At 37.2% G+C, this 23,776-nt stretch overlaps 1 protein-coding gene across 1 annotated transcript in view; it reads left to right on the top strand.

The window, feature by feature from the left end:
* The window catches only part of LOC106076285 (eukaryotic translation initiation factor 5B-like), a 60,669-nt gene extending 37,698 nt beyond the window's left edge, over window positions 1-22,971 (top strand). The window contains exons 19-25 of the mRNA XM_056037318.1: window positions 3,961-4,122; window positions 5,107-5,238; window positions 5,391-5,522; window positions 6,897-6,973; window positions 8,646-8,949; window positions 19,799-19,960; window positions 20,623-22,971. Coding sequence (XP_055893293.1) covers window positions 3,961-4,122; window positions 5,107-5,238; window positions 5,391-5,522; window positions 6,897-6,973; window positions 8,646-8,949; window positions 19,799-19,960; window positions 20,623-20,730 — 1,077 coding nt within the window. The 3' untranslated portion in view covers window positions 20,731-22,971. The remainder of the gene's footprint in view (window positions 1-3,960; window positions 4,123-5,106; window positions 5,239-5,390; window positions 5,523-6,896; window positions 6,974-8,645; window positions 8,950-19,798; window positions 19,961-20,622) is intronic.
* Window positions 22,972-23,776: the final 805 nt, after the last annotated feature.

The raw sequence follows: 23,776 nt of genomic DNA, 5'->3' as shown, positions 1-23,776 counted from the left end.
TTGGCAGGGAGAACGTGACAAACATCTAAACCTTGGACTCGGCCAGATCTTGAAACAAAAACAAAACAAAACGGACAACTTGAAAATAGTAATAAACACTTGGAACAGGTTTCGAGTTATTCACCTTCTCGTCGCGCAGGTGGCGTGGGTTCAGACCTCCGTGCTGTATCCATGCTGATTGTAAAAGCCAGGTGTAGCGGCTGTACGACTGTGTCGAGATAAGCGAACAAGTAGATATCTATCTCAGAGTGAGGGAATAAGTAGATATTTATCTCAGTGTGCGGGTATGTTTAGTGATACAGCGGCTCGGCGTCTATTTTTAGGGTAAGATTGAATGCGTCATTGTTTGATAATAGTAGCAGCAAAGCGAAGAAACAAAATCAGTCGGCTCAAATATTTATTGAATAGATGCAAGGGCCAGGCTCTAGACATGGCGAAGCTTTTTTTGTCCACCAAACAATGCCAGGGGTCTTTACGTCGTCAATAAGTGGATTATTGTTTACCGCATATTACATCTAGCATTCAAACCATATTTAGCTGACGTGAAGGTCGCGACCACCACTCTCTAAGCTCTGCTCAGCTGCACTCCAACATGTAGCTCTTCAAAGTGTGTGTGTGTGTGACGTGTAAATTGGGGGGGGGGGGTAGGCAGTAGTGCTAATAGGAAGTCATCCTAACATCTTTGTTCTACGCGTAGCCACATTTGTTTGAAGTCATCGTCCATTTGATTTCATTCACCAGAGAAACTTGATATATGTATTTAGTGACCAACTTGACCGGCTCTGAGGCGGAGTGTGGCCAAGATATCAAACATTGCAATTAGGAGACACTTGCACATTACCCCTTCGGTAGTCGTACCTATTGTGTGCAGTAGCCTGTTGACATTTGTACCTATTGTGCACAATAGCCTGTTGACATTTGTACCTATTGTGTACTGTAGCCTGTTGACATGTGTACCTATTGTGTACTGTAGCCTGTTGACATCTGTACCTATTGTGTACTGTAGCCTGTTGACATTTGTACATATAGTATACTGTAGCCGGTGACATTTGTACCTATTGTGTACAGTAGCCTGTTGACATTTGTACCTATTGTGTACTGTAGCCTGTTGACATTTGTACCTATTGTGTACTGTAGCCTGTTGACATCTGTACCTATTGTGTACTGTAGCCTGTTGACATTTGTACATATAGTATACTGTAGCCGGTGACATTTATACCTATTGTGTACAGTAGCCTGTTGACATTTGTACATATAGTATACTGTAGCCGGTGACATTTGTACCTATTGTGTACAGTAGCCTGTTGACATTTGTACCTATTGTGTACTGTAGCCTGTTGACATTTGTACCTATTGTGTACTGTAGCCTGTTGACATCTGTACCTATTGTGTACTGTAGCCTGTTGACATTTGTACATATAGTATACTGTAGCCGGTGACATTTGTACCTATTGTGTACAGTAGCCTGTTGACATTTGTACCTATTGTGTACTGTAGCCTGTTGACATTTGTACCTATTGTGTACTGTAGCCTGTTGACATCGGTACCTATTGTGTACTGTAGCCTGTTGACATCTGTACCTATTGTATCCTGTAGCCGGTGACATTCGAGGCACGTGGATTGTTATTCCCTTTTGGCGGGTAGAAATGATAGCCACAGGTTAGAGGATTTTTTTTTTGGGGTGGGGGTGGGGGGTAGAAATGTTAAAATACACCCTCACTTGAAGCTCCTGTTTTTCCACTTCAAAGGGGGCGGGGCATTCTCCGATACGCCTCTACTGGCTGTTAGCTTTTCTTTTCTTACATTCAGTTCTATCCACACAGCTGGAGGGACGGAGGCTAACAGTAGGTCAGTAGCGCACAGGGGGAGGGTGTCATAAATCACAGAATGTTGACACTCTTAACATCCTTGTTGATTTCATCTCTCCCCTCCCGCAGGAACAGCTCAAGATATTGAAAGAAAAACGTTATATTTTACATGATTTAAGGGGGGGGGGGCTCCAGTACATTTGTGTGTCCTAAGCATAAAAAAAGGGGGGGGGGGGCTCCAATACATTTGTGTGTCCTAAGAATAAAAAAAGAAAAAAAAGGGGGGGGGGGCTCCAGTACATTTGTGTGTCCTAAGAATTAAAAAAAAAGGGGGGGGGGGGCTCCAGTACATTTGTGTGTCCTAAGAATTAAAAAAAAGGTGGGGGGGGGGGGGCTCCAGTACATTTGTGTGTCCTAAGATAAAATAAAAGGGGAAGGGGTGACTCCTGCACATAGGAATAAAAGGAAAAAAAAAGGGGGGGGGGTCTCATTGCGTGTCTTAGAAATAGGGGAGGGGGACTCCTGCACATAGTATGTCTTAGGAATGAGGGGGGGAAGTCGTTAAGTCCTGCACCTGCATCTACTGAAAAGATGGCAACAGGACCGCTACATTCCTTCACGTCATCTACTCCACCCCTCCCAGATCTGGTGAACAATTAGTGCAGAACAAGGCCATTGTAAGATGAAACGGTTGGAAGAAAAACAAACGGGAGGGGGTGGGTTGTTCTTCGGTCCCCCCCCCCTCCCACCCCCTATCTCTATTCTTATGACAGTTGATACAAGTTGCATGTTGCGACACCCTCCAAATTGTTCCGACTTGAAAAAGGATCTCTACGGTTTCAGTTCAGTGTTTTTACCCCATGCCTATTATTCTAATTAGCATTTGGGTGACCTACTGGCAATCAGTTGGCAGTGCAAGGATCCAGTTAGAGCTAGTTACCCCATACAGCATCTTGGTTAACTAGTGTTGTTAGCTGACCTTTGTTAGCACCATGCTACCATCAACCCCCACTCTTCAGAGTATGTTTACTAAAGCTGTTAACAATAGCACTGAAGTATAACAGTTATTAATACTCACCATGGAAGCACTCGTTAATGTTTAGACACCAAAAAAATGCTAGCATGTAAGCATGTAAAATATAAAAAATACGTAAGCGTATATTAAGTGTAATAGTATCAATCATTTTGATTCAATTATGTACTTAATTTGTAATAGATCTAGAATAAATATTAATTTGTGTTTAGCTCAACCTCATGCTCTTAGCATGCTCAGTGCCTTGTGGTCCAATCATTTGTGAGGACCAGTTGGGGGGGGGGGTATATCTGAGATTTATGTGCTGGCTTTTCAAAAGCAATAAAAAAAAATTGCATGACTTGAACTCAGAGAGCTCAAGCCTCCTTGATGGAAGGGTTACATGCTAGCAGCTGAGCTAGACAAGTGCTTATTTAAATAGAAAGTTTTATAGTTATTTATTGGAAGCCATTACCTATTGATAACACTCCATCAACATGAAGCCATGTCACACCATTAAACAAGGGGTGTAACCAGCAGTGTGATTAGTCTTTCTGGTAGGAATTTTCTACACATTTTCTCTCCCACTTTCCAGTCTTGGCTCTATTTGAAATTTCTGACAATTATTCATAGTCAGTCACAATAAGACTAAGACTGCTTTATTGATCCTTACGGAAATTTGTTGTGATTACAAGGACTCGTTTCTCATATAAAGACAACACAACAGAAAAATACACATAAATACAACAGACAACATAAAGAGTTCATTCAGCGACTACACACAGGTATCTTGGTGCATTTCATGTTTCCTGACAATAAGTGGCGGTGATAGAGTCTGATAGAGTCTGACCGACATGAATCAGTAAAAAAATTTAACCAATTAGTTAATCAATTAGTGGTTATAAATTAAATAACCTTTTTAAGAGAAAAAAGGCAGTTAAACCTTGCAGTATTGAGATTATGGAACCGATTTTTGTGGTTCTTCCCCTTAGATAAACTTAGTTGTTTTTTGTTTTTTTTTACATATTTTTAAAAATGTTTATTTAAGACTAGAACTGACAGTGTAACTAGCCCACTAAGAAGTACATGTAATGATTGAATGATTTTAGTACTAATTAAGTCTCTTTTTCATATCATTAGGTCAAGGCCATCACAGGCATGGGCACCACTATTGATGTCATTCTGATCAATGGAACAATTAATGAAGGCGACACCATAGTGTTAGCTGGAACAGAAGGACCTATAGTGACCCAAATCAGAGGTCTGTTGATGCCTCAGCCCATGAAAGAATTGCGTGTCAAGGTCAGTCCATGTAGATATAAAGAAAAACATTGCTAAGGTTATCACAATCTGTTTAATATCTGACATCTTATTGAAAAAAAAAATGCTATATATGTTTTGAGTCATTGTTGACAGGGGGAAAAAATCTGTAAGTCATCTGCTCCATGGATCTGAAGGTGTTGAAAAAAAAAATTAGAATTTCTAGGGGAAAAACCCCTAGGAACGGGGTCAAGTAGCCATTGCATCAAAATGGAGACCTATACAGGTGGTGGTGACACTGGAGTTTTAGTAATGCATTTATTTGTTGAGATCTCAAAAGGGACATGCAGCACAAAGCCAAATAATGGCTTTTACTAAGAGGTGCTTCTACAAGAGCTACTTATGTCTTCCAAAAGTGTACACTTTGTTTTAAAAACAACTATCTATGCATGGTGCCATGAGTTTTCTAATTAGGTTATTGGTCATATGGAATGAGGAACATTCCAACCTTTTCTCATAACTGTTTAATATATGAAATGCCTTGTAATGTTGATGTATCTTAGATGTTCTAAAACTTTTTTGACCCAGGGACCCCTTTACATAGTCAAAACTTGCCCATGGACCCCTAAGTGATAAAGCTACATAAATGCATAATATGTAAATTAGTTTGTCAAAGAATAGTACATGATTGACATATAAAACAGCAGCGAGAGGAGAGTTAATAATATTATCCAATCTGATAAACTGGCTTTTAGTGAAGAAGTTATTTTCATATTTATGCAGACCCCTTACAGTCATCTCAAGGGGTCTGCGGACCACAGTTTGAGAAACACTGATGTATCTGGTATGTTTCCTTAACTGCTTGAGACCACTTGTACCTACATTTGCTCATCTTCACAATTTGAGTTCATTTTGCTGAATGAGCTGATTAGCATGAATGATTACTTGGTCAGTAAGACCAGATAAATAGTCGAGTCTTTTTGGTTTGTCCCTAACCTTGCCCCTCTTCACTTTGCTTGAGAACAGAGTCAGTATGAACACTTCAAGACAATCAAGGCTGCTCAGGGAGTGAAAATCATTGCTAAAGATATGGAGAAAGCTCTAGCTGGCCTGCCTCTCTATGTGGCTCATGACAATGATGAGAAAGAGTATTACAAAGTAAGTGTTGGTCAGCGCCATTTACAATAATGTTTGAGTTAATAATAACAATACTTTGTTTAGCTTTTAAAGACCATTGAAGTTTTCTTTATAATGATGTTGGATATTTTTCTCACCGCATTTGACATGTGTTTCTGTTTGATGAATTTCAGGAAGAGGTGGCAGCAGTATTGAAGGAAACACTGGAAGCTATAAAAGTTCAAGAAAGAGGAGTCTTTGTCCAAGCTTCCACACTGGGGTCTCTAGAAGCGCTGTTACAGTTTCTGAAGACCTCAGAGATTCCTGTTAGTATCACAGTTCTCTAGAACATTACCATTATTAGTCTTAGTATTTGTGCTCATTCAATGCACTGCAGCAAACGTCTAGTCCTGATCACTATCTAATCTCCATTCAAATGTGCGGTTCGCGCGCTTGACTGGCATTTGGACATCAATGACCTCGGGTTCAAACCCTGGCTGCTCCCACCGTCATGTGGGAGGTTTGGATTAGGAAGTAAATTATCTTCTACTTTGAAGGAACATCTGAAACATGTAAAACATTTTAAATTTTTTTTTATAATGCTGGCTCATTAGAGAGGTGACATTTTTTCTTCACTTTCCGATTGACACCTTTAGGGAAACTGTAAAAATGTGTTCCCCTCAGAGTTATGTTTTATTTAACAACTTTATGTTTGTATGTTGAAAATCTCTGTTCCATTGCCGGAAGTGTAACGCTTCCACCAGCTTTTTCTCTCATCTATATATTTTTTGTTTTTTTTTTTCAAATAAATAGGTCTTAACCAGACAGTTGTGTATGTTTGAATGCCATGCACTCTAACTTTGCTGAATCAAATGTACACTATCCTTTTTTTTTTTTCTATTTGGCAAGTAAAAAAATGAACCCAGATTTTAACAAATAGAATGTTATTTTAAGAACAAGGCAAAAAAAAAAAGTGCCTAACTTGAGTGGGAGTAATTAATAATGTGTCCTTGACAACAGTGCAATGTTTATAATGTATTCATGATTGTAGAGTGTTGAATGGATGATTCTTAACTAATGCATTCATTGTGTAATCAGCTAGGAGGTCAAGGCCACCTTAAAGTGCAGGCTAATTTTGTTTCCTAGTTTTATGATTCAACATTTCATTTTTTTTTTACACTTTAGTTTAAACACAGATGTATTTTAACTTTCTTCTGTGAGTTTAGCTGTTATTCGGTGAATGCAAGGAATTAAGATTGGGTTGCTTGAATCAGCCATGAAAATTTCCCAACTAACTTTTAAATTAGTATAGTTTCCCCTTTTCAGACCTTGCGATCTATGGGGCAGATGATGTTAAGGTCATCTGTTTCTATGGCCACCGGTTAACGAGCAGGGTGTTATGTGGCCAGCACAACGACCAACCGCCTTTACTTTCCCCAACTAATGTCAGGTACCCATTAGAGTTGGGTTGACTCAGGGGCGCCCTAAAAATCCAGAAATTCAAAATCCCAGTCTTCACCGGGATTCGAACCCAGGACCTCAGGTTCGGAAGCCAAGCGCTTAACCATTCGACCACCGCGCCCCCAACTTTTAAATTAACCTATGAATAATTGTAGGATTGTTAGTCTTCATCTTTTCACTTGTTACCTATTTTGTATTTAAATCTAGTTCTCATCATTTTTTTGTCTATGTCTTGACAGTATGCAGGTATCAGTATTGGTCCAGTGCACAAAAAAGATATAATGAGAGCATCTGTCATGCTGGAGCATGACTCACAGTATGTACCTGTTACTATCTCTAATTGTTTAGGTCAGAAGATTAAGGAAGAATAACTAGACAGACCCAGCTGTGACCTGCATATTTTGTCCCATAATGCATACACAGCCACATCTGCTTGTGAAGGGGGGGGGGATCTGTAAAAGATCATGTAGACTCATAGTCTGCACACTTTTTTTACCTGATAATCTAGTTTAGTGATGCTCAAATACAACCCTCGGGCCAGATCAGGCCAGTGACGTCGTTCCATCCGGCCCGTCGAAATGTCGGCATGAAGTGGAGATTATCCCCCCACCCCCCTATGTTAGGTCCCTCAATTTTTCTCTGATGGTTTGGCAACAAGACCTTAACATTTTTGCGTTGATGAAATAGGACTTTAAATGTAGAATCTCCCAGGAAAAATGAACGGATCTTTACTTTTTTGTGGAACATGATAATAAGCCAACGTATTCAATTTGTAAATAAAGTGTGGGCTGTTTTTTAAAAAAAGAACAACATATAAACGGCATGAAACAAATATGAAGGCATTCTTGGTTTGAGCCGCGAATAAAAGATTGTTAAACTTTGCCTAGAGATTGGAGTATCGATGGGAATATTTAAAAAGATAATCTGCAAATGTCCCATTATTTAATGTAAGTACTAGATCAACAAGTTTCTAATCAAATAGTTTCAAGTCAATTTCATTTTGTTTTTGTACCTATTCGTTGATGCGGCCCGCGGCCCGCGACATGAGTGTCCTCAGGTCGAATTAAATTGGGCATCAATGATCTAGTTCATGTGTTGCATGCTAGTAGATGTATTGAGTACTATTAAAAACAAAGGAATCATAATTTTTTAATCAAACTGAAGTAGATTATCAATTTCTTAGAAAGTGCTAAAATTATATAGAGAGATGTTACGTTCTTTTCTAAGATGAGACTCTTTGAACAGTACATTAACACTAAAACAACAACGTCTTTGTTTAGAACTCATTTAATGTCCATGAACACTAGAACACTATTTCGTTTCTATCTCTCCATTTTGGTTCTCCTCTCCTTTCAACACGCATTCGCACCGTTTCACATTTACACTAACATGCGCACGTAACAAGAGAGATAAACTCCTTTATGGTCAGAATAGTTAACTTTAAAAAAAAATAATTAATCATTCATCACAGTTCCAAATAATTTCTTTTATATTCTAGTAATGGTAAAAATTCAGGTTACTTTTGTAGGAAAAAAATCCTAATAAGACCCAAAGTTTCATAACGAATTAGATTGTGATTATTTCTGAAGCAAACTGTTTAGAAGCTAATATCTCAACAGCCTTTTCTTTAACTTCCTAAATCTAATAAGAGCTGGAAATGTCTGCAAATACCAAAAAATTTCCTAAAGTACAAATCTAATCAGGCTCTTCAATTTGTCCTTTAAACATCTCAATTATCAGATTCTTTATATATTATCATTATTAATAACAAGTAAAAATATTAATAAGTAATTATTATTAAAATAAGAGGTGTGTCATTTGCATATTGGAAAATTAGAACTTTTATAATGATTATAGCTAATAAAGACTATTTCAGATTCTTGTTATGTAACGTTCAATTAAACAAATGGTATGCTCTTAAATGCATTAATATAACTGTGGAAAGTAGTTTATATCTTAGTCATGTTTTTCTTTCCCCTCCTGTCCAGGTATGCTGTGATCCTTGCCTTTGATGTGAAAGTTGAACGAGAGGCCCAGGAGTTGGCGGACACACTCGGGGTGAGAATCTTCACCGCAGACATCATTTACCATTTGTTTGATGCCTTCACAAAGTACAGAGAGGATTTGAAGAGGAAGAAACAGGAGGAGTTCCGACACATTGCCGTGTTTCCTTGCCGGCTGCGTATACTGCCTCAGTTCATTTTCAACAGCAGGGACCCTATTGTGATGGGGGTCAGCGTTGAGGCTGGCTTTCTTAAAGAGGGGACTCCACTGTGTGTGCCAAGCAAAGAGGTGAGTTGTTGAAGTGTTGCTACTAGAGAGGAATTATAGAAGATATATATCGCATAGTGAGACTGTATATCAAACGTTCAATTATATCTACTGAAAATAATAGTACGATGCATCATCATTTGATATTGTAGGTAAGACACATCATCATTTAATATGGTATGTAAAACATTTGTGGGTAAGAAACATCATCGTTTAATATTGTGGGCAAGACACATCATCATTTAATATGGTATGTAAAACATTTGTGGGTAAGAAACATCATCGTTTAATATTGTGGGCAAGACACATCATCATTTAATATGGTATGTAAAACATTTGTGGGTAAGAAACATCATCGTTTAATATTGTGGGCAAGACACATCATCATTTAATATGGTATGTAAAACATTTGTGGGTAAGAAACATCATCGTTTAATATTGTGGGCAAGACACATCATCATTTAATATGGTATGTAAAACATTTATGAGTAAGAAACATCATCGTTTAATATTCAAGGACACATCATTATTTGTTTTTGTGGGTAAGACATCCTCACCTTGTTACTGAGTAGGCAAGACACATCATATTTGTTACTGTGGGTAAGACACATCATCATTTTTTTAGTGTGGGTAAGGACACATCATCTCATTTGTTATTGTGGGTAAGACACATCATCTCATTTGTTATTGTGGGTAAAACATCATCTCATTTGTTATTGTTGGGTAAGACATCATCTCATTTGTTATTGGTGGGTAAGACATCATCTCATTTGTTATTGTGGGTAAGACATCATCTCATTTGTTATTGTGGGTAAGACATCATCTCATTTGTTATTGTGGGTAAGACATCATCTCATTTGTTATTGTGGGTAAGACATCATCTCATTTGTTATTGTGGGGTAAGACATCATCTCATTTGTTATTGTGGGTAAGACATCATCTCATTTGTTATGTGGGTAAGACATCATCTCATTTGTTATTGTGGGTAAGACATCATCTCATTTTGTTATTGTGGGTAAGACATCATCTCATTTGTTATTGTGGGTAAGACACACAAAGCTTTTAATAAATAATACTTCATATACTTTCAATACATCATACTTTAAATACATTTAATACACCCTTGCTGTGCGATTCTGTGAGATTCTTACTCCGAATTAAAACTGTGGATGTCATTATAAATATAAACCAATTATCTTGGGATTTTCATGATAAATTTAAACACAGTTATCTCCTCATTGTTTAGTTTTAGATGTGTATACATTATTTAAGCAATAAAATGCAGAAACATAGAAAAAGGAACAAAGATAAATGTGGGGGAGATGTAAGGTCACTTAAAGAGAAATATAAGGACTGAAAAAAATGAAAACTAAATCTACTAAAATTAATACAACAGCCTCACTAAACAAACCTACTAAAGAAGTAACACCAAAATACCTTAAAACCTTAGTAATAAATTTTCAAAGCATTAGGAACAAAACAGCAGACTTAGAAATTTTATTAGAATGTGAGAAACCAGACATAATTGCAGGCACAGAAACTTGGCTACATCCTGAAATTTATAATGCAGAAATTTTCAATAGTAATTATGAAATTTTTAGAAAAGATAGGGCTGATAATCATGGAGGAGTTCTTTTAGCAATAAAAAAACACTCTTATAGCAGAAGAAATTACCTTACCTAACTCAAAAAATATAGAATCAACATTTTGTAAAATTAATACCACCTCAACATCCCTAATAATAGGCAGCATTTACAGACCACCAAATTCTAGTTTAGAATACATGCAGGAACTATGTAATCAGATTACTACACTTAAGAGACAAATAAAAATGCAGTTTTTTGGATTATGGGTGATTTCAACCTACCTGATATAAATTGGAAAAACACTAACCATAGATAAACACCAAAACCTTAAGGACATAAATGAGCTTTTCATAGACACTTTACACAACCTAAGTTTAGATCAAATCATTAAAAGCCAACTAGATTAAACAACACATTAGATCTCTCTTAACCAACAGACCTGGATTAGTAGTTGATTATGATATTATCCCTGGTCTATCAGACCATGAGATCATAAAAATACACAGTCAGATAAAAGCAGTAGCCAAAACAAAACCCAAAAGAAAAATCTTACTCTGGAATAAATGTAACCTAACACAACTACACCAAGCTGCATTAAACTTTCAACAAACATTCTTATTAGAAAAGACATTAACCAACAGTCGATGACCTCTGGAATTTCATTAAAAACCATCTTAAAAGCATTATAGAAAATCATATACCAACTAAATACACATCAAACAAAATAAATAAATGCTGGTTTAATAATAGACTAAAGAAGCTTTGTAAACAGAAGGAAAACCTCTATAGAAAATTAAAGAAACTAATGCAGAAAGAGTTTACAAAAAGTATATAAAAATTAAACACTTAACCCAAAAAGTAAGCAGACAGCTGCAGAGTGAATACATAAACAATGTAATATCTAAAGATAACAACAAAAACCTATGGTCATACATTAAGTCTAAGAAAATGGAAACAACAGGCGTAGCGCCATTAAAAGATGAACTTAACATAATACATAATGATAATGAAACTAAAGCAAACATTCTAAACAAATACTTTGCATCAGCATTCTCAGTCCCAGGAGACAAAGACATATTACTGAATTTGAACCAAGTAGACAACATAAAAGATATAGTAGTACAAGAAAATGGAATTCAAAAACTATTAGCCAACACCAAACCAAATAAAGCTTCTGGACCTGATGGTATTCCAGCTAGATTACTCAAAGAACTAAGTAATGAGCTAGCCCCAGTGTTCAAATACTCTTTCAGGCTTCACTTAACCAGGGCAGAGTACCAAAGGACTGGAAAGAAGGTAATGTCACCCCCCTATTTAAAAAAGGAGAAAAATCTGACCCAGGAACTACAGACCAGTATCACTTACCAGCATCACATGTAAAATCCTAGAACACATATTATGTAGCAACATCATAAACCACTTAGACAAACATAATGTCCTTACACCATACCAACATGGCTTTAGGAAATATAGATCATGTGAAACACAACTAATAGGACTAATTGATGATTTTTCAAAAGGTTTAGATAATAGTGAACAAATAGATGCTATCTTACTAGATTTTTCTAAGGCTTTTGACAAAGTTCACCACCATAGTTTGCTTAAAAAATTAAAATATTTCGGCATTAATGGTCCACTGCATCAGTGGATTAAAGACTTTCTGATAGGGAGAGAACAAACTGTAATAATAAATGGCTCTAAATCAACACCGATAACAGTAAACTCAGGTGTACCTCAAGGAACAGTCTTGGGTCCACTACTATTTTAATTTACATAAATGATTTACCAAATTGCATTAGTTCAGGAACAAAAGTCAGATTATTTGCAGACGATTGCATAATATAATAGAACAATAAAAACAACACAAGACACAGATATTTTACAAAGAGAATTAGATGAATTACAGAAATGGAAATCAAATTGGAGCATGTCTTTCCACCCAGAAAAATGTCAGTTGTTAAGAGTAACAAAAAAACTAAAACAAATTAATTCCACTTATCTTATTCATGGCAAACCAGTAAAACAGACTAAAAACGCAAAATACCTAGGTGTTATAATAAATGAAAAACTGTCATGGAATCCACATATTGATGAAACTACAAAAAAATCAAACAAAGCATTAGGATTTATTAAAAGAAATTTCTATAAATCAAATAAGAACATAAAACTAAAATGTTATTTAACCTTGGTTAGGCCAATAATAGAATATGCATCCTCTGTTTGGGACCCCTCAACTCAAGAAAACATTAAGAAACTAGAACAGACACAAAATAGAGCAGTGCGATTCATAACAAACGAATATTCACATTTGACTAGAGTAACACCTTTAGTAAAATCACTAAATTTAGAAAGTCTTCAGGACAGAAGACTCAAAAGTAAAGTAGCAATAATACATAAAACACTGAACCATAATCTTCAAATACAAAAACAAAATTTAATAAAATACTCTGAAAGACACAAAGATAAAGGCACATTCCTCGTCCCATATGCTAGGACAAATTTGTACAAATACTCCTTCTTCCCTAGTGCTATTAGAGCATGGAATGGGTTGCCTGAGCTAGCCAGGAAAACCAGTGACTTGGCAGAATTTAAGTCATTGGTTAATATGCATGACTAAATGCATGACGCGTAGGACGTAATCATCTTCTTTTTTGAAGTAACGTCTGTATTATATAAGATAAAACAGATATTTTTTGAAAAAAAAATAAATCTCAAGACCACTGTTGTCAATTAAAAAATAAAAATGAGCCTGTGCTACAAGACAAAGAGCTAAAATACATAATTTGTCAGCAAAAACAGTAATGATAAATGTTCAGCCATTTATACCAATCTGCCATAGTAAGATGAACGTCAACAATTTGAGGTAGCAACTTCATATATACATTTATGGTATAAACTATTTCACCCAGGAAGCCAGCTAATAAAAAAAAAATCCTCATTTCATATAAAATTAGCTAATTACAAGTACTAAGTGTTTTTACTAGCTTTAATATTAGCAACCTGCGAGACCTGACACTCCCCTCACCCCCGATCTCCCCGCCTCATCATCGTTCCTGTAATCCCAGGGCTAAGTGTTTCTCAGCCTTTTAATCCCATTCAATCCCACATCTGCCTGCTGGCTTTCCCCTCACTAAGCCCATTGCAGAAAGGGAATGGCACCTGTATCAGACGGAACATTAGTCTTTTTATAGTCACTCTCAGCAAATACACTTAATGCCTCTACAATACCCACTTTGTGTGCAGTTTGAGAACAAACTCGGGTGCACTGCTAATAGTTATGTTAAAGGTTATCTACTGTAGCTGTAGCAAATGATTGGAAGATTGAAGACAACAACAAAATTGCTGACTAGACAAACCCTGGTCTCTGGACTTGATTGTCTGGGATCACCGCCAGGGCCCATTGATAACACTCTGACAGCAATAGGGAATTACAGTTTGCTCAAGTGGGTATTTACTTTGATAAATGACAGTGGGCTTTCACTCCTGTTCTTCCGGGCCTCGTTCAGTGTTGCTATGTTGTTTCTGTTGGACCGTCGTTTAGCACTGCACTGCAACGGTGCTTTCCAAATGGGTCACTTTGTGATGGATTGCATTCGAAAAGTACAAACTTTGGTGTGCAATTTCTTACGTAAACCTAAAGTAGAGTTAATGACACTAACACCCGACCTACAGTGTGAGGGTATATGATTGGGGGGGGGGATGCACATTAACATTCTCACTAAAGAGAAAATATTTCTTTACAGTCTTTACATTTTTAACTATTTGAATACATATTTATAAACTATAATGTTGATCTCTGACCCTGTAGTAGTGAACGTAGTGTCCTGAATTCATTTGCATATTTTCGCGACTAGTGTCTTGTGTTGGTTAGCTATGTTGCTTAGTCTTAGAATCTCCTTCGCGGTTTCATCGATGCAGTTGCATCGTAGTGGTTGCATTCGTCAGCACACTTTCACGGCTTTTTTCTTCTTCTTTTGGTCAATGCATTTATGTTATGTTAGCTAACCAATCGACGCAGTAAAGGTCTGGAAAGAAAATCGTAGAGTGGAAAGCTGTTAAAAGTTTAAAAATTTTTTTTTTTTTTATTTTTGAGGTAGCAAAGTTTATTAGAAATGAAGTTTGTTAGAAATGGTTCGTGAAAATGTTTGTTGTCTTCGCCTGGAATCCTGCGCCCGAGAAGCAACGATTCATTTCCATGGCCTTGACTAAGATCTGTCATAGGCTTAAAGCCTCGCATGGCTATTTCTCAGTAGCAGGATTCGACTCTTTCTTCTCCTTAACGACTCTGGCGCGCTGTGCATAGCATTGGTCTGTCTTCTTAGTCGCTGATGGTTGGTTCTTTGACTTCTGGGCACACTGACTCTGAGTCATGGTCGCCATTTCTTTGTATTTGGGGTTTATAAATTATATGACTTAAGTGTTTGAAGAGCTGCAAACAGACAAAAGAAAGAGTTTCAGGAACAGGAAGTAGATGTCTATGGTTAGGGTTTATGGGAATTTATTATATTCAATTGTGTCTTTGGTGTTCAATTTCTAAAATGTCAGGGGCCTGATAAAATAACGCTGTGACACTTTTGACCTAATTTTATTTCAAAGGAGTGACATTCTGTTTTTCACTTCTAGTTCGGAACACATTGCATTGAAATTCTGGACTCGTACAGAGCTACATAACCTATTTTACTACCATCATCTCTCTCTCTCTCCCTCTCTCTCACATTAATAATCGGTAGAGTAAAAAAAAAATTGATTATTGTCTAATATGACGCGGTGAAGTGTTGATAATGTATCTTTGAAGCAGACGTGTCCCAGGTTATCTGGACTTGACATGACCTTCAACAAGGCTGTCACGCCATTATGTCGGGCCAAGATTGGTGGGAGTACAGGAAAAGTGGGAGAGAGGACAACGAAGGGCCCAGCGTCCACCCTTAATGTCATGCCATAGACACCGCAGCCAAGCCTGATTACTTATTGACCTGGTGTCGCTTTGTGTAGGCGTGTGTGTATAGCACACTTCAGGATCCTCAAACTGTACTAGTACATTGTCCTTAGTGACTTGAGGGGTCTTTTTTTTTTACCAGCATTAGTGATTAGTTTTTTACTGCCCATTGGGCGTGTTGGCTGAGTTGTAAAGCACTTGCCTTTCGAACCAAAAGGGTATCGGGTTAGAATCCCTATGACAACTGGGATTTTGAATTTCAGGATTTTAAGGAACATTCTGTGTCCATCAGAGTACCTGACGAAGTAAAAAGACGGTTAGTGGTTGTGATAGCCACATGATACCCCCGTAAAGCTTAAGCCCCCATAGATCGCATGGTCTGCCCACAGGGAACATCAACAAATCTTTTAGAACACGAACTAGTTTGGACTTGCAAAAGCAACAACAAAAAGCTCATTCATGTTTAAAGTTCTACATGATTCGGACGTTCCTTCAGAGTTGACAGGACGATGGGGGTCGATGGAAGCGGGCAGGGTTTGAACCCGGGACCATCGATAAGTCCGAACGACAAGCCAGCGCGCAAACCGCACGACCATACAGCCATCCATTAATTTATCAATAATGGGATAATAGTATTATTAGTGTGTATTGTATAAGACAGCGGGAAATATCGAATGTGTGTTTAGTGAGCTTCGCTATCTAGTCTGTGGGTAAGGTTCTCGGGTGCCTGGGTTACAACTGGTTGAGAATCATTGAACCACCTTACTAATTACAACCGCTTAGATGCAAGTAGAGGCACTGGCGGATACACCAGCTTCCAACCTTTACTTCCTCAGGTTGGCGAACCTCGAAAAATTTTTTTTTTAAACAGTTTTTTTTTTGTCAGAGCGAATATGTTCAATTGCTTGAGGTTCTTTCTGTCTGTTTGTCTGTCTGAAGCCCCACAGAAACATGCTGTTTATCTGTATGCCATTTCTCTGGTTACATTCACTAGGACATAACTTTATGTCTATAACCTGTCTAGTGGTCCATGTCAAAATAAAATCATTTGTTATATAGTCAAACTTCGTCTATAGTAATCGTATTTAATGAAACATCCTAGGATTTGACGAGACCTCATTACAGCGGTGCACATTGCAAATGCTTGACTAAAACGGGGCATATTACAATGTTCCAATCAAGTGGTACAATTTTAGTCTCGAATTAAACCAGACATATACATATCTAATCGACTTAAACCAGACATATACATATCTGATCCCATTGAACTAGACATATCTATCACAATGATCCAATTGAACTAGACATATCTATCACAATGATCCAATTGAACTAGACATATCTATCACAATGATCCAATTGAACTAGACATATCTATCACAATGATCGAATCAAACGGTACTTATTATAGAGCTCCAATTAAACGCCGCATATATTACGGTGTGCGAACTAAGCAGGCCCTTAATATAATCAGTCACTATCCTAAACGTGTATATTACATTGCTTTAATAAAATGGGCCATGCTGTGATGTTCTGATGAAACGGGGCCTTTTGTTGAAATTAAACGGGTGCATTTAACGGAGCTTGAATTGAACGGGCATTCGGGGTCCAAATTTCCCTCATCCCTTCCATGTCTGTTGATCCAGATCTAGAGCGCTAATAACGCCATTGGCAATCTTTCTTCGGGAAATGTTCCAATGAATAAGAACCTGCCCCACGTGATCTACACAATGGACCTCATTCACCAGTCGTAAACAAACATTTAGCCACGTGGTGCTCTATCGCTTCTATATAATTTACGATCTCACGTTTAACTCATGATGGTTGTCACCTGACAGTTTTTTTTTATATTGTTTTATCAATAAGATCACGTGACTAAATGTTGTTTGTTTACGATTGGTGAATGAGGCCCGTTTCAAGTGAACATTGAAGCGCTTGCAACTATTTCACCGCTGCTGATGAATTTGGGTGAATCCCTCTAAACCTGACAAATGTTGCCCTACAGGGCTAATGACAGTTAATGTTGACAAACTCCACAATCAACTTCTATTGTAAGCATGAAAGAAAAATACAAACGAACATTTCGTCGCCCCGTTCTCCGTAAATAAAGTCAATCTGTGCCCGGCCGTAGCCAAACAATGTTATCAGGGCGCCCGGTCCCCTTCATACGCCCGACTGTGGTAACTGATCTTCTTGTTAGTATCCGCTGAAGCATCAAAAAACGCCCACATACACCAACTCATACACACATTCAAAATTTACGTCTGTGTCCTGTAATCTAGAAATGCCGGGCTTATAAACATCCCCCCCCCCCCATTCCCAGATCACAGATGGTTTCCTCCCCCACATGCTCCCCCCCCCCGGAGCCTCCCACTTATATTTTATGTTCACCCTTTCATCCCCCTTCCTCCCTTTTTTTTTTAGATAGCAGTCTCGACCGGAAATGGAAAAAGCCAATCCCCCGCCTCCCTCCACCTTTCCTTTCCACCCAGCACTCTTTCCTACACACACACACAAAAATATCAGCTAGGTCGCTTCGCTTGTAGCAGTGGTTCACTATTTAGAACGTCCTGCGTCAGAGGTTATTAATCTTTTTTTTTCTTTTCCAGATCTATATAGTTCGCATTCCCCCCCCCCCTCCAAAATAAAAACTTCAAATATTCTAGGTAGACTAATCAGTTCGAAAACCATGTTCGTTTTGACCAGGGAAGAAACAACGAGGACTTTCATAGCACACAAAATTATGCACACATTGGAGCGATTTTTCACACATTAGCAAATTAGTTTTAAGAATAAAAGAACTTCTTTTTATGTAACAAGGGCCACTGACACTTTTCTTTCCAAAAAATCTGGCCACTAGATCTAGAAGCAGACACGGCACATTTCATTTTTCTAATCTGATTTAGTAAGGGCTGCTTTGGACTAGAAAGTTAGTGGGACATAGTTATCTTCATTTATTAAGGAACGTCTGTAATTTATAAGATAAGATAGTGAATAAGAGTAGAACTGTAATTTAAAAAAAAAAGTGAGTTGACTGAGTGAATGTTGAATGGGAACTGGCAGAGATGAGAGGTAGATCTAGGTCTAGTTATTAAAGCCAAATTTACTTTTTCAAAACACATCGGAGCTTTGAGGTCTTGTGAATGGAGTGATGGAACTAAAGGAATCCAGGGGAGGCAGGAGAATGGCTGTTGGCACTGTTGGCTTTATGTAGCCAGTAGATAATATGAAACTGTTTTTAAGCAGTTTGTTTAGTTAAAGGAAAGCTTCAGTCTGGAATGACATTGGGGAAACTCCACAAACATAATAAAAAAAAACAACAACTAATTTCTGCATGCTACTTTGGCTACTAGATCTAAATGTCTCATCAACGAACACAATTCAAGCTTGAAATGTATCATCCTAATTATAAAACTGAAGTTTTGTTGAAGGAACTCAAAGGAAGCTACTGTGTTAGGAAAATAAATCACTGCTCAATAAGTTGTTGAAAAGAGGTGTTCACTTAAAAAAAAAAAAAAGTATTTTAAAAATATTTTCTGGTTCAAATTTGAAAGTTATGCAGTCTACAAACTTATTATCCATCTGTTTGTTTGTGCAAGGTTTCTGGAACATTTGCTTTCTGTTTTGGTACTGAAGCCACGAGCATTCAAAGGAATTTTAATTGTATTGCTGTGTTTTTTTGGTGTTGCTCTTGGGTGATTCAAAAAGGTCTTATGGGAAATAACTTATTGAAAGTAAATAGGTCACTGTTCTGGGTTAAATCATAATACTCTTTAAACAAGAAATAACACGGGGCAAAAAATTGCACAATGGACCTCATTCACCAATTGTAAACAAACAACATTTTATCACATGGTTCTCTATATCTTCTATACAAATTACACAATCCATAAAGGCTGTCACGTGATACATAATTTTCATTGTTTTATCAATATTATCACATGGCTAAATGTTGTTTGTTTACGATTGGTGAATGAGGTCCATTCCTTTTGTTTTGATTTCTGAACTCATAGCCACAAGAACTAGAACTAGTATTAAACGTACACATTTGTATATTATGAACTAAGTCTCTAACTGTGGATGCCATTCTGCATAGAAGAGTGTAGGTAATAGTTTGGAACTCATTGTCAAGGAAACTTTTAACAAGTTCAAAATAAAAACAAAGCTTTTAATGAGTGAAGGGAGGGCACCATTCACTTACTGCCACATCTCTCAATATTGCAAGCTAATCTGAGAATGAGAAGTGGGCGGTGGGGGGGGGGAGTGTAAACAATCCACACAGACAGACAGCCAGAGTGAGCTAATATAAACTTTCTGAAAATTTTTTTTTTTTTTTATCTGTCTCTAGTTTCTAGATATTGGTCGTGTGACCAGTATCGAGGTTAACAACAAGCCTGTGGAAATGGGCAAACAAGGCCAAGAGGTTTGTATCAAGATCTCTCCCATTCCTGGAGAGGCTCCCAAGATGTATGGACGTCATTTTGACGAAACTGATATGCTAGTTAGCAAGGTAAGCTTTTTTTTTCTTTCTGTAATTTTACTGCTTTGGCGGGGGGTGGGGGTGGGCGCAATCATAGAAAACTAAAGAGATTGAGTGGCATAATCCACTGGGCTACCTAAATGAATGGGTTCAAGTTTGAATCCCTATTTAGACTTGAAGTTTTTGCTTGAAATTTGACTTGGTTGCTAACAAATTGCAGAAACGTTCTCCCACTTAGACCCACACCCCCTCCCCCCACCCCCATCACCAAAGAAATAGGACCAGACTGACCTGAGCATGCTTTAAGATCTTGGAAGATGCCATATGAAAGCAATAATAATAGTCATCTTTATTATAAACATAAATAAAAAAAAAAAAAAAAGAAAATATAAGAGTAGTTGAACAGGATCTTATAGGCTACAACAGATCTGACTTTTCAAGATGGTTGATAAGATTTTAGCTTCTAAACAAAGGATTTTTTTTTTTTTTTCAGAAAAGTTTTTACCTTAAGAATTTTTTTTTGTTTTTAAAATACTTAAAACTCACGCTAGAAGATAAGTGAGGATTTTCTAGTGACTTATTGAACTTTATTAAGTATAACAGTTCTATCCAGTTCACTTGTGACTCCTGAATTTGTTTGTACCTCAGTAATAAAGGGAATGAAGCTTACATTTTGTTTGTTCTGTCTCCAGATAACAAGACAGTCCATTGATGCTGTCAAAGATCATTTTAGGGATGAGATGTCTAAACAAGACTGGAGGCTGATGGTAGAGCTGAAGAAACAGTTTGACATTTTATGATCACAGTGGCACTGTGTCTCTCTCTCTCCATGCAATCTCTCCCCCCTAACATTTTTTTTTCCTCATTTGGGTTTGTAGGTTTTTTTTAACAATTCAAAACTTGTTGATTTCTGTTTGAAGTGACTCAGATGACAATGTCAGGATGCGTTGGTCATCTCCAGAACATTCTTTTGAATATCGTGTCATGGTGAAGACATGACCTAGTATTGCTAGATGTCAGTGACCTTATGGATCTGCTGTGGTATAGTTTCCATTCAACAAGTGTTTAGTGTCTTTGTAGCAGTTTGTATTAAGCAATTTGCAAGCAAATTATAAATGTACATTCTGTTTAAGCTTCAATATTTTGCTTTGTTTATAATATTCAACAAAAACATGACACTGTGTTGTTGTTTTTTTTAAGTCATTGGATTTTAAGAAGAAAGTGTTTTTTTTTAATAAACGTTTTTAAAAACAAAATTTACATTTGCCAAATGTATTTTGAGCCCAGGAAGTAATAATTTTTAGAAAGTTAGTTCCCAGCTTGCTCAGTATTACAAAAAGTGCTAGAAAGAAACTGCTTTTCTGTAGCAAGAGACCAAAAAAAAGTTGTGGCTGCCTTTTTTTTTTTCCAATATGGTTTAAAGGGGAGAGCAAATTAGTGAGTGCAAAAAAAAAAAAAAGAAGCTATTTGCACAACTCGTTTCCAATTATTTACATAAACAAAAGAAAAAGTGAGTGTTCTTTGATATAGGGTAGTCTAGTCCTATATAACAAGTCTCCTATAATATGCTACATATTGTTTAAAAAATATTTATTATCATTGTTGTATGTGGCTATGGATATCTTTCAATTACTGAGATATAATTGTTATGACAGACTTTTGTTTGATTGTCCACACATCTTATTTTAGGACATTGGTAAAAGGAGGGTGCTGTTTATTATGAAATTATTACATTTTTGTCCATTATATTAATCCTAAATTGTTTTGTTGATTTCTATACATAGTAGTCAGGTTTATGAATGACAAAAAAAAAAGTGTTTTGCTTGTGTTTTTTTTTTTGGATTGATTCTAGATGGAAAGAAAAAAAAAAGGTTGAGTGCTCCAAGGGCATGTTTCTGACTTGATCAATGTAAAATATCTGAAAACAAAATATAAATATTGTGTATATAGATGAACATGTGTTGTGTCTTGTTCATGATGTGTCTGCCAGGTCAGTGTTTCAATGTAGCCAGGTTTTGATTAGTAGATAACATGCAACCCTCTCAAAAAGATTGGGGGGGGGGGGGGGTGTTTGTCATTTTCTAATAGAGAAAATCTCTGCTTGATTAACTTTCAACAAGCTTTGTGTTTTCTTTAATGAAAGGTTAATGTTATGGGAAATCAGAAAGTCCTAAAAATTCAGGTGCCGGTGTTGAAATCAACATTGATTGAAATTGAACTAGGAGACACCCATTAGAAAAATGGTTAAACAATTGAGGCCACCCTTATTGAATAAACTGGTAACAATTAAATTTCTTGACAATAATCTCTTTCATAAATTTGATAACAAGTAACAGAATAAGACATATCATCATTAACATGCATAGTACTAAGTAACGAAATAAAGCAAAAGACTAAAGAAAAAAAAACACTTTAAGTAAGTTTAAGTGATTTTTATTTTGTATGAGGTAGTTTAAAGAATCCCCCCTCCATTTTGTTTGTTTGATATTGTCCTCCTTGACACTTACTACTCATACAAACATATTTAGCAAGTGTTCAAGTCGACATTATGGAGGGAAAGAGAAGACTGGTAGGGGAGAGGGAGGGCTGCATTATCTCCCCTGGCCAGTAGTGCCATTAGGTCAGAAGTGAAAGTCATTAAATTGCCCTCCGGGTACAAGTGGGGTCTACTGTGGTACTTGTATTCTCTTGGGAGGTCTTCTTGATTTCCCCCCCCCCCCCCCGGTCGACTTAACCCTTTCTCTGTAGATACATAAATGTGTATATGTATTAAAATCTCTTCTTCCAAGTGATGTGATTCTCTTCCCAGTCCATGTTCTCCATTCCGCCCCACCCCCACCCCCATGCTTTGAGTATTGTTAAACATCTTGGGACTAAGCATTGATCCAGCGCACCCAAACCCTTGTCATTGAGTAGAATGTATCTCGGCATGTTTTGTTTCATCTGTTGTTCCTCGCTCTGAATGTTGTCCACGGTGTTACGTTCAGAACTCATGATGGTACATTGGCTCTGTGACATAAAATAAAGTCTTTCTTGAAGAATTTCTGTTTGGAGTCTTTTATATAGGTCTTAAGGTTACTTGGTAGTGACTTTTTGTTTGTTTGTTGCTACATAGAAGGCCTCAACACGCACCAGCATCGTCGCAACCTGTGGGCAGTTCAGACCAGCGTCGTACATACCTGTGACGCGGAAACAAGCCATTGGTGTCCACGGCTCACAGGTTGCGACGTTGCAGGTCTGTGTTCATGCCTTCTATGCCGATTGTGCTGTAGCGCTCAGCGTTAGACACACTGAGCGCTAAACTTAAAGTCCACTGTTCGAATGTGGCTCGGCAGTAGCTTCGGAAATATTGTATGGTTTCCTCTCGCTTGTACAGTTAAAATTTTAACGTTGCTTTAATTAACGCTAATTAAATTTTTTTAACCCCGAAATCATAAAAGTCAATGTAGTAAAGGAAATAGAATAGGCTCCATAGAAAGGTGGGTTACAGTCAAAACAACGCTAATTACATTTGTTTTTACCCCGATACCCTAAAAGTCAATGTAGTAAAGGAAATGGGCTCCATAGAAAGGTGGGCTACAGTCATAACACTCTGAAGACAAAGGAGTATGTCTCTAATCTTGTGAACACAATGTTTGAACCGATACTTAATGCATTTTGACTCAGTTTAAATGTCACATTGGGTCTGCCACCACCCGACAGGGGACACTACTTTGTCTGCAATGTCTCATAATAGAGTTCCTGAAAAATAAAACTATTACATAATTTTCTTAAAGGGGTAACGAGTGTACTTCTCGTAATTAATGCCATGATTTCAGATACATCTTCTTAAAACAACGACCTTAT

The sequence above is a fragment of the Biomphalaria glabrata genome, chromosome 8 (genome assembly GCF_947242115.1).
Source record: "Biomphalaria glabrata chromosome 8, xgBioGlab47.1, whole genome shotgun sequence".
Taxonomy (NCBI): domain Eukaryota; kingdom Metazoa; phylum Mollusca; class Gastropoda; family Planorbidae; genus Biomphalaria; species Biomphalaria glabrata.
This window is presented reverse-complemented; position numbering and strand designations above follow the sequence as displayed.